Source organism: Oncorhynchus masou, chromosome 33 (assembly GCF_036934945.1).
Source record: "Oncorhynchus masou masou isolate Uvic2021 chromosome 33, UVic_Omas_1.1, whole genome shotgun sequence".
NCBI lineage: Eukaryota > Metazoa > Chordata > Actinopteri > Salmoniformes > Salmonidae > Oncorhynchus > Oncorhynchus masou.
The window spans coordinates 35,967,761-35,979,947 of record NC_088244.1 but is presented as its reverse complement, the minus strand read 5'-3'; the positions used below and the strand labels follow the sequence as shown (position 1 = coordinate 35,979,947).

At 39.6% G+C, this 12,187-nt stretch overlaps 1 protein-coding gene across 4 annotated transcripts in view; it reads right to left on the bottom strand.

Annotated features, from left to right (window-relative positions):
- Positions 1 to 1,254: 1,254 nt before the first annotated feature.
- The window catches only part of LOC135528394 (nuclear factor of activated T-cells, cytoplasmic 2-like), a 48,978-nt gene continuing 38,045 nt past the window's right edge, over positions 1,255 to 12,187 (bottom strand). For all 4 annotated transcript variants that reach the window (XM_064957447.1, XM_064957444.1, XM_064957445.1 and 1 more), the window contains exon 10: positions 1,255 to 1,744. In XM_064957447.1, coding sequence (XP_064813519.1) covers positions 1,689 to 1,744 — 56 coding nt within the window. In that variant the 3' untranslated portion in view covers positions 1,255 to 1,688. The remainder of the gene's footprint in view (positions 1,745 to 12,187) is intronic.

Below are 12,187 nucleotides of genomic sequence, written 5' to 3'. Positions count from 1 at the left end.
TGCTCAATACTAACCTAATTGACAGAGTGAAAAGAAGGAAGCCTGTGCAGAATAAAAAAATATTCCAAAACATGCATCCTGTTTGCAACACAGCACTAAAGTAATACTGCAACAAATGTGGCAAAGCAATTCAGTTTTTGTCCTGAATACAAAGTGTTGTGTTGTATTGGATTTGCACCAAACATATTACTGAGCACCACTCTCCATATTTTCAAGCACAGTGGTGGCTGCATTATGTTAAGGGTATGCTTGTAATCGTCAAGGACTAGGGAGTTTTTCAGGATAAAAAAATAAGGGAATGGAGCTAAGCACCGGCAAAATCCTAGAGGAAAACCTAGTTCAGACTGCTTTCCACCAGACACTGGGAGATAAATTTACCTTTCAGCAGGCAAATGTTGCACAATCCAGGTGTGAAAGACTTACCCAGAAAGATTCACAGCTGTAATCACTGCCAAAGATTGACAATCAAATATTTCTGCAGTTCATTTTCAATACATTTGCAAACATTTCTTATAACATGTTTTCACTTGGTCATTATGGGGTATTGTGTGTCGATAGGCAAGATTGTTTTTTAATCCATTTTGAATTCCGTCTGTAACGTAACAACAAATTGTGGAATAAGTCAAGGGTTATGAATTCTTTCTGAAGGCACTGAAAGACTATTGTAGTCAAATGTATTGTAGGCATACACTCAAAAACTATCCTGCTTAGACATCTTTATAGCCTGCTAATTTTGTAACTGGGAACAATACGCTATTACATTTCCCACTAATTATTTCCTGTGTAAGGATTTGCATGTAACTATTTGAATATAAGCCTTTTGAGGCTAATTCAATATTCAATAATTCATAGAGAAATGTACAATACTTTTTCTCTAAGCAGTTCAAAATAATAACCTGTATTAAAAACACTGGCCTCGTCGGCAAATCAAGTGCTTATACTGTAATATACATTTTAGTTGCATTAAGGTCATCACATGACTCAAACATAATGAGGAAAAAAACATTAAATATTGAAATAAAGACAACACACCATGTAAGAATATACATACACAACAATTCCCCTACTAAACAGTGCACATTACTGAAAAGCAAGAATATGGGGAGTTGAACACTCCATCAAATATTTTGGGTTATTAGGATGGCAGTGTGCGTCTCCTTTAGAGTAGAAAGATGAGATGATCAAAGTAAGCTCAAGAAGAATTTCGGTCATTACATTTTCATAACACAATACACATATCACAGTGCAATGCTGACATGTTGGCATATTTTATGCATGGTGTCATTAGTAGAAGTGTCAACAAGAAGGGTTAGAGGGTGAAAGTTCCTTGAAAGGTTTGCGTAAGGTTTTAACACCGAGTATTGCCACAGCTACTGCCATGATTGTGACTTGCTTGAATTAATGAATTTTCACCCTCTCTTCTAAATTATACAAAAAAACAAGGCATAATCTAGTTTACGATGATCCTAAAAATTAAGAAGATTTTCTTTGGTAGAACGTTCTTTGGCATTGGGTAAAAGGCACTGAATTTTTAGCTGAGAAAGTTATTTGAAGGAAAAGGACTGAACAGCCAAAACGCTGGTAGCTGATAGTTGTTATGGAGATGGACAGTTGGGCACACAGGGAAGAAGAAGTTCCCGTGGCGACGCAGAGCGAGCTGCAGCTGTCCACTTCCTGTTTGCTGTCGTCTATGTCTGACCTCTAGCCTGCACGCCGGTCAGATCCTTCCTTATGATCTCGTTTACTACAGGGAGGAGAAGAGAAACAAGTACTGGGCGTTAGTTAGTCAGAGCATAAAATGTGTTTGATGTAATACTGTCCTGTCATATGTTCTTCCCAGGCAGCATTTCATAGCTCCAGAGAGGGCAATTTTCACTTCTGGCCTTTTCATATTTTCCTTTCTCTTACAACAAATGCTCATAAAAGGTACATTACATCGTAGAAAAGGGCATAACATCTTGACAAAAACATACTGATACGACAGTAAAACATCAAGGGACACAACACCAAGAGCTGCTGATTTTACTGTCCAGGATGGCTGTAGTAGTGATAACAAAATATGCCGCAACAGTTCATGAGCTGCATTGGCACAGAGTGTCCACTAGGAGGAGGGCCTCAGTATTCGATTCTACCGCTCTTTTACTCCCCCATTACTTCCTGTTGTTCTGCTGACAGCCTGGTGACACACAGCACAGGGGGAATAAATGGAAACTTTCACAGCTTCAGCGTTCTAAAAATAGACTCAGTCAAGGTGTGTGGAGTGCTTACACACACCGTGTCGTGTGTAAGGTGGGGGAAACACATTTTACACGCATTGTGATGTGATGAAACCTGTCTAAAGTTCATGTCTGGGAGCTCTGCGATGAGGGTAAATAAAGATGTATTAAAAACAGATCACCACCATTAAAGGCCCAGTGCAGTCAAAAACTTAATTTTCAACACAATTTGGAATTATACTGTGCAATTGTGAAAATATTGATAATGCCCTTTTAGTGCAGGAGCTGTTTGAAAAGACCACCTGAAATTTCAACCTGTTTTGGTTTGATGGAGTTTTGTCACTAGGTGGTAAATGAGTTAATTGACCAGTAAGTAGGAGTTCCAAACCTCTCTGCCAATAACAGCTACTGTAGTTTTCAGTTTTCCCCTCCCCACTCAGACCACTTCCAGATAATTCTAGAACAATTCTTGCTCGAGAAATTGCTCTTTGCTAAGAAGCTATTTTTGTTTATTTTTGACCATTTTAATTGAAAACAATCACAGTAAGGTACTTAATTGTTACCCATAAATGATCTGATATTAAGATAAAAACGGCTGCGTTGGACCTTTAAGTAATTCAGATATATTACCATTTGAAAAAGTCTACAAAAAATGATTGTAAAGCTTTCTTATTTAGCTTTATATGATCAGTTTGTATGGGGACCATTACAACATATTTATAGGCCTATCGTGAAATATAAAAAATTATACCTATACTGCAAGGTGACAAACTGAATACTGTATTGTATTCATAAACCACAGCCAGATGGTTATGTGAAAGCGAAGAGTGATTGTATAACATCACGGAACCAATAAGATTGCTACTGTAGCAGTAGCTTACACTACAACAGCACTTTGATTCACATTGACAATAGGGAAAACCTGTAGTAAGCTCAGAGGAATGTCCAGTATGATGAGCATGTAGTGTGTCCGGATAGGCCACATCCTCTGTACTGCAGTCGATCTGTCTTTATCAGTAACTAACAACTCCAACAGCTCTGGAAGCACACTATGTATACTGGCACTATGACATAAGAGCCTGGCGCCATGGCTTCATGTTGTGACTTTTAGGGAACATTTTAAGGCATGCCCAAAATGGAGGAATAATAGTGTGGAATTGGTTGACAATGACATCAATTGAGCCAAAATGCAACTGCAAGCTAGATAAATAGGACAAATTAGCTAGCAACAGCTAGCTAGATATAAATAGGACAAATAAGCTAGCACCTGCAAGCTAGCTAGCTAAATTGCCATAAATGTTTAATGTTTTTCGACCTGTCCACAAATTAATATAAGTGGTTCTGAGTTTGTTTTGATATTTCAACCTGCGTGTTGTGATCGCGCTTGGTGTGGGGGGACAAAATCAATTTGCGCATGCGCGTGTCCGGTCTGGGCATGGTGTTACCCTACCTAACTAATTCTCAGTGAAACTGGTTGCAAAGTATGCACTAATACTGGAACCCTGTTTGTGTAGTTACAATTGAGATAAAACAGGTACAGTTAAGATAAAACATGATTCTGTAGTTTTCAATAACCTTCGCTTGTTATTGCAAGTCACTGAGTTATCTATCAGATATGCATTTTTTTGCCTGACAAACAACTCAGAAGCTGATCTAAAACAGCCTGCCAGCAGAGCAAACTGTAGGCCCACTTCTATCATTAAGAGTAGCTGCTAGACTATCCTCCTCCCAGTCCTCTCGGCTCCTTCTGTCTCTGATCATCTGAAAGAGAAAATAAATAAACCATGGCTGTTTACAGCAGCTCAACACTAAGCACACTTTATGGAGCAGAGCAGAGCTGTATCTGAAACAGGGAGGGCAAACCAACTAGAGCGGCCAAACCGGCCCGGTTGCTCCAGCTCTCTCTGCTGTCGTCAGAACCTCAACGTCCATGTTTATTTTATCCTCTAGTGGAATTCCCTTTGACACCTAATGCCTTAAAGAAACCTTCAACTACTCAACGGTGCCACAGGATTCTCCTGAGTATAAAAAAGAGGGATTAGAGAGGCGAGTCGTGCTCCAGAGCAAGGCATGCTGGGAAGTTATACAGTAGAGAGCTTTAACTGAGCTCATGAAGGGTTGGCACAGTCTGGCCATTTAAGGCTGGCCCAGGGAACACTCAGACTTGACCATACAATAGATGAGTGTCTGGCTTTAGAGTCCTGCACCAATAAACATGTTTGTTTACCAACCAGGGGTGGGAGAGAGACACACGCAGTACAGTAGCTGACTCAGTCACTTCACACTGCCTCCTATGAGGTGGTGGTGTGAGTGAGTGAGTGAGTGAGTGAGTGAGTGAGTGAGTGAGTGAGTGAGTGAGTGAGTGAGTGAGTGAGTGGAGTGCTAAAGTAAACTTCTCAGAATACAGTAGTCTTTAACCCAGTTGAGTTTCTTAACTCTGGTTCTCTGAGTGACCATGGGCATGTTGCTATTGTTGTCGTTGATCTGCTCGCTCATAAGTGGGACGTAAGGGACCTAAAAACGAATCTGTGCTCGGCATACTGTTATTGAGTGCTTTTTCTCTGAATAGTAGCTCTCCTCTCCTTTCACCTGCTGGAATATTTTCACCTGCGCCACTGCCTCTGGGGTTAATTCCAGTCCTTTTCACTACAACTATAGCATGAGTGGGCATGGAAAGATGCAGGTGCAAGAGTGCATCCTGACTCACTTTCTAAGTCATAGACAGCACCTTCACAGTACAAGACAGTGTTAGCCTGTATATGAGCAAAGACACTAGCTTCTAGAAGAGGTCTTTAGAGTACAGTATGTGAAGCCCATTCCATGTTTTAGTTTTACTCATAGTGAAATGCATTGCTTTCTTCTATTGCCCTTTATCTCGGTCACACCATAGAGAGCAGCACGACCAAGATGATATAGTTCTATAATCGAAACCACAGAATCATGACGCCCCAGAGTTAAAAAACCTTTTCGAAATGAGCAAGGTGTGAAAGAGAGATCTGAGTGACTAATTTGAGAATCTTATTTCTCTGAAAACGTCTTTGTGAAGTTCAAATAAATGAATGTTTAGGGCATAAACCACACCTTGACATCTCAGTAGTGAAAGACAATGGGACTTTCTGCATTCCCCATCTTCCTGTGCTTTGTTTGTAGAAAGGGTTTGAAGGTGGAGCGGGGGTGTGTAACTACAAGTGGCACTGGGGAGGTGGATTCACACCCCACAACCGAAGGCTGTGTTTAAGAAAACGTATTCTACTGATACTCTCTCAAACTGCACCTATAGCCAACAGACCATCACAGGTTATCATGAAATACAGTAGACACAAATTACTTAATCAAAATTCTTGACAGACACACACACAAAAAAAATGGTGTCCACCATACAATTTTCTATATATTATGTTTTTGTGTTTTCTTTTTCATAACGCATTCGTGTCCAGTACATGATTTTCTTCATAAACGAATTACATTTTTTTGGGTGGCTAAAGTTAGCGAGGTTAGTGACGTGACTAACCTTACCTAGGCTAGGGGTTAAGGGTTAGGAGTTAAGGTTAGGGATTAAGGTTAGAGTTAGGCGTTAAGGTTAAGGTTGGGTAAAATGTTAGCAAAGTAGTTAAAAAGTAGAAATAAGATAAACCTGAGATATAGCTTCATCCAACTGGCAAATCTCATCTTGACCACAACACACACATTTTCTACTGCCAAGGAGGCTCAAGACTACTTTGATAAGCACACAAAATGTCCAACACACAAGGGGAAGAGCTGACAGATGTAGGCTTTTGGCTGACTGAATATTCAGGTATGCTATCCACGCACAATCACACAGCCTAGCCTATGGCTGTGGTGCTGCCCTCAGCATAAGGCGATGATGAGAAACCCCTCAATTGGGTAAAAGGAACACTATTATTATTCTTCTTTCTGAACATTGTTATTATTAGATTGCCTATGTTCCAGGACATTTTGACATTGATGACTCCACGCCAATTAATGAAACATTTCCAATATATTGAAGTACACCATACATTGAAGAGCCATACGGACTAGGGTTGCTTCCTTACGGGGCAACAGCACATTACACCCCTATGGGCTAAACTGTGCAAGATAGATTGTCAGTCCCATATGGGCTTCTACACAATTAATTTTTTGCTTTTTTTAAAAATTCTTCCTCCTATGTGTAAGGTAACTTAGAGTATATTGCTAATAATAGTGAGGATATGTGACTGTTTAGGCTTGTATTTCAATTGCAATATTTTTTTTTATTTGCTAACTTAAATGTAAAGGTCTAAAGAGGTTAATTATTAGTTATTTTATGTTTTACTTTACTTATGTTTTGCAATATCTTAAGACCCCCCCAACATATATGATGTTTAAGACATGTTATAGATAAGGGGAGGGAAGGGGGGAATGGTTCACTGGGTGGGTTTCCCTGTGGGTCCTGCTTTTTGTTTCACATCCATGGGCTTTTTAACACTAAAGATAATAATTACAACATTAATACTACTTTTTTTTTAAACATTCGCAATGCTAGCTATTCTCTCTTGACATTTTAAAGGCCTAAACTCACATATTAAAAGTTCCTGCTGTCTTGATATCCTAAGAAGAAACCATATTGATATAGCAATGTTCAAAGAAACACACCTGCCCCAAAAGGACACACAGAAAAGAGAATCATTTGTGACTCGTTTCACGAAACTAGGCATAGGTCCCGTGTCACTTCTTCACAGGAGAGGCATTTGAACATTTTTATTTATTTTTTAAATGTGTTTTTTTGTTGTTGTCTGAAATGCCTTCTGGAACATGTGAACCTTCATGTGCCCTAATAACAAATGTGTATGCCATGTGCAAATATGAATGAAAATGTAAAATTACGAGCCTAGTTGGTTAAGCCACAGAAAAAGTCAGGAGCCTTCCCGCTAGACCTGATTGGCTGAGATAATGGATGGGCTGGACATGACAAGAGATGAGTTCGGATTGGTCTGCCATGTAGCTTCTGTCTATAACATGAGCTGCTTAGTATGTGTAGGTAATCCTTTCTAAAGTGGCTTTTTTGAAAGCCATCACAAAGAACTGCAAAAGTGTTGATAAGGCTCTCCACTGTCTGGAAGACGGCATTTTGAAATCAATGGAATGCCCGGTGGAAGCAGAATATGATAGCTAAGGAGATAAAGAAAATGTTGGCATTTGTTGGCAAATGCGGAGGGAGTCGAAAAGAGAACACAGAAGGTTGTTGTAATAGCTGTTGTATAAAAATCTCTGGATTACATCTTCAAACTAAGGGTAACCATGGCATCCGTGACAGAGAGGGAGAAGCGTTCATCTATGTCTACGGTCAAGAGAGTCTATCTAGCTACATTTTTTCAGATACTATACATTTCAAAATTTTGTCAGAAAGTCGTTTTCATTGCATGTTAAAGTTTAGTGTTAGCTAGTCAGCTAACGTTAGCTGGTTGGCTGACTCGCTAGCTAACGTTATGTGTATGATCTGAGAAGTAATATTATTTATATCTCGGAGCCATTTGCATGTTTTGTTATAATCTAATGTTAGCTAGCTAGCTAGTTGGTTACCTTCAGCAACCTGTAGATTCATGCAGGGTAGTAATGTTACAGTATGAGTTGGGATTATGGTTCATGGAGTCTTAACATGTCTTAAGAAAAGACTCCACTATGCAAGTAACCATTTCACTGTACCGTTAACACCTTCTGTATCCTGTGCATGTGACAAATAAACTTTTATTTTATTTTATATAGTGTGTGTTTACCAGAGACAGTAATGTGAAGATCAACATGACCTGGACCAAATTAGTCAAAGTCAAATTAGGATATAACATAAGCCCAATGAGACAAGTTCTAAAATTCTCCCATAGAATAGCCTGCTTTTACTTCAACACACTCACAACCGTAAACTATTTTCTGTAATTAGCTCGCCATTGACTTGTAAATAATAACATTGTTGTGCGTTTATTTTCCTGTAATAATGAATACAAATTAGGTCAAGTTTAGACTGTCAGCTACAATTGAAGTCAGAAGTTTACAAACACTTTTGTTGGAGTCATTAAAACTAGTTTTTCAACCACTCCACAAATTTCCCGTCAACCTCTTGAAACTAGGGGCACTATTTTTTATTTTTGGAAAAATAACGTTCTCAAAGACAACGGCTTATTTCTCAGGACCAGATGCTAGAATATGCATATAATTGACAGCTTAGGATAGAAAACACTCTAAATCTTCCAAAACTGTCAAAATATTGTCTGTGAGTATAACAAAACTGATATTGCAGGCGAAACCCTGAGGAAAATCCAATCAGGAAGTGCCTCTTATTTTGAAACCGCTGTGTTCCTATGCATCCCTATTGGTCATTGAAAGGGAGATCAACCAGATTCCCTTTTCTACATATTCCCCAAGGCGTCTACAGCCTTTAGACGTAGTTTCACGCCTTTATGTTGAAGAATGATCGTAAACGACTACATTGCGTAAGTGGCCAGCTGAGGGCTCTCAGAGTGAATCTTGCCAATTGTCCCGGTTGATATATTATCGAATAGATATTTGAAAAACACCTTGAGAATTGATTATAAAAAACGTTTGCCATGTTTCTGTCGATATTATGGATATAATTTCGGCGTTGTCGTGACCGTGGATTTCTCAACATAACGTGACCAACAAACGGAGGTATTTTGGGTATAAAAATAATCTTTATGGAACAAAAGGAACATTTGCTGTCTAACTGGGAGTCTTGTCAGTGAAAACATCCGAAGATCAAAGGTAAACGGTTAATTTGATAGCTTTTCTGATTTTCGTGACCAAGCTACCTGCTGCTAGCTGGACATAATGCTATGCTAGGCTATCAATAAACTTACACAAACGCTTGTCTTGCTTTGGCTGTAAAGCATAATTTCAAAATCTGAGGTGACAGGGTGATTAACAAAAGACTAAGCTGTGTTTCTCTATATTTCACTTGTGATTTCCTGAATATGAATATTTTCTAGTAATATTTTTTGACCGTTGCGCTATGCTTATTAGTGTAGTTGATGACAATTCTCCCGGATCTGGGATGGGTTGTAATCTCTATGATATGGAATCCCAATCGTTTTCCATTTTAAATAAATATTTCCTTCTTTAGATAAAACCATGGACAGAAAAAATTAAATCAATTAAATCTGACCTCAGTAGATGGAATAATATCCCAGTTGCTTTAACCAGCAGAATATCTATTGTTAAAATGAATATTTTGACACGGCTGAATTTCTGTAGTTCAATGCTTCCCGTGGCTCCCCCATCTGACCGGTCAAAAGTTTAAGGACACCTACTCATTCAAGAGTTATTCTTTATTTTTACTCTTTTCTACCTTGTTATCAAAACTATGAAATAACACATATGGAATCATGTAGTAACCAAAGAAAGTATATTTTATACTTGAGATTCTTCAAATAGCCACCCTTTGCCTTGATGACAGTTTTGCACACTCTTGGCATTCTCTCAACCAGCTCCATGAGGAATGCCTTTCCAAAAGAAGAAGGAGTTCCCACATATACTGAGCACTTGTTGGCTGCTTTTCTTTCACTCTGCGGTCCGACTCATCCAAAACCACCTCAATTGGGTTGAGGTCAGTTGATTGTGGAGGCCAGGTCATCTGATGCAGCACTCCATCATTCTCCTTAGCCCTTACACAGCCTGGAGGTGTGTTGGGTCATTGTCCTGTTGAAAAACAAGTGATAGTCCCACCAAACCAGGTGGGATGGCGTATCTCTGCAGAATGCTGTGGTAGACATGCTGGTTAAGTGTGCCTTGAATTCTAAATAAATCACAGACAGTGTCACCAGCCAAGCACCCCAACACCATAACACCTCCTCCTCCAAGCTTTGCGGTGTGAAATACACATGCGGAGATCATCCGTTCACCCACACCGCATCTCACAAAGACACAGCCGTTGGAACCAAAAATGTCCAATTTGGACTCCAGACCAAAGGACACATTTCCACTAGCCAATGTCCATTGCTCGTGTTTCTTGGCCCAAGCAATTATCTTGTTCTTATTGGTGTCTTTTAGTAGTGGTTTCTTTGCAGCAATTTGACCATGAAGGTCTGATTCACGCCGTCTCTTCTGAACAGTTTAATGAGATTTTTAGGGATATTTTTCTAGTAGCTACCAGAATAAAAGTCTAGAACAGAGGGAAGACAGAGAGAGAGAGATATTGGTAGGGAGCTCACAGATCAACACCTTGCAAACACAGTCCACCCAGTATGAATCTCCCAGTATGACTCTCCCAGTTAATCTGTGTTAAATCAGAAACAGTAAACGCTGTTGCTGTTTACCGAGGGAAACCCTGTCAGGCCATCTAAAACAAAATTCCACTCGTCCACTGCTGGACCCTTTTCTCAGTTTCATTTTTTCCATCCAAACTCAGCCCTTTCCTTTTTCCTGCTGCTGTTGCCTCCCGACTCCCACCCTAAGCGCTATCTTATGGAGATCAGACCGGATTTTCTGGAGGAGAGCAGCTGCAAATAGGATTTTCTTGTGCCAGATTGGCAGAATCTTGGGCCAGGGATGGAAAAAAGCAAATCCTCCAGTGTGTTCCCCACAGAATTGAGGGGTGTGGGGCCAAGGGAAACCCCAGCCAAGTATAACAAACAAAGAGGCTTTCCCGGGCTCTCTGAAGCAGCCCATTCCACTGTTTGACAATGGTTACCATGGAACTTGTTTTTCAGATCATAACAGTGTCAACACATCCAGGCGGTCGGTCAGGAGAGCTGGCTGCTTAATTTTTTTCCTTTTTTTTTTTCCTTTTTTTTGAAAGAAAGAGAAAAAAAGAGAAGTCTCATTTCCTGGTCTGTAGTGATGCCAGAGAAATCCCTCTCTCTCTCTCTCTCTCTCTCTCTCTCTATTTCTTACTGGGTTGTGCTGAACTGAACAACATGGTGATCCTTCAAACTACAGATCACCAGGGTTACAACACTTCCACATGGTCTAGGACATGACCTGTCACTGACGAGGACTAGCTACCTCCCCAACCAAAGAGAGGTTTAAAGGGACAACATCATTATCAGGTCTGGTGATCACACTGCAACAAAATGTAGTTTGGATGTGGTCTGTTATTCTGATCTCACAGGGTGATAATGGGGCTGACATGGTTAAGTATAAATATATGATTCATAATCCATGTTATTTCCTCATTGAGTGGAAAACTAAGTTGAACATATGTAACTACATCTCCTGGACTGGCAACTTGGGAAGGATTGTTGTTAAAGTGCACATGTGATTAGGGAATAATTTATGTTTGTCCATCATTTGAACAGGATTGGTCAGTTATGTGAACCAATCTATTGTTTTGGTTGAAACTATTTTTTAAAGAAACACTGACATCTAATAGTCAAATCATAATGTAAATGCAGGTCAGATGCGTCTAATATTTTTGGACATTTTCTGTTGTTTTGTGGTAGAAAACTGAGCTCGTTAAGCATAACACATCAACCCTGCTACCGATAGATAGATACAGTACCAGTCAAAAGTTTGGACACACCTACTCATTCAAGGGTTTTTCTTTATTTTTACTATTTTTCTACATTGTAGAAAAATAGTGAAGACATCAAAACTATGAAATAACACATGAAATCATGTAGTAACCAAAAATGTCACTGCGACAACTGTTGATAGACATAGCTGGTAAATTTGCTCTGGTTATCCACTCTGATTTCAGAGCACTCTCGTCTGAGTATGCCAGAGTGCAAAATAACTGACAAATTTACGAACACTCAACACCCGTTGAATGTGGACGTGTCAGAAAATGTTGGAAAAAAGCATAAATTGTTGCCAGCAGCACAGTTACAGTCACCAACACTCTGGTTAAACATAAAAATATCCAGCTCTGCTTGGGTGAGTAAAATGGTCAGTGAGCTGTTCTCTCATTTGTGTTTGGAAGTAGCAAGCAAGGTAGCTAACGTTAGCCGGTTAGTTTGGGTGCTTGACTGTTGTTGTTATGA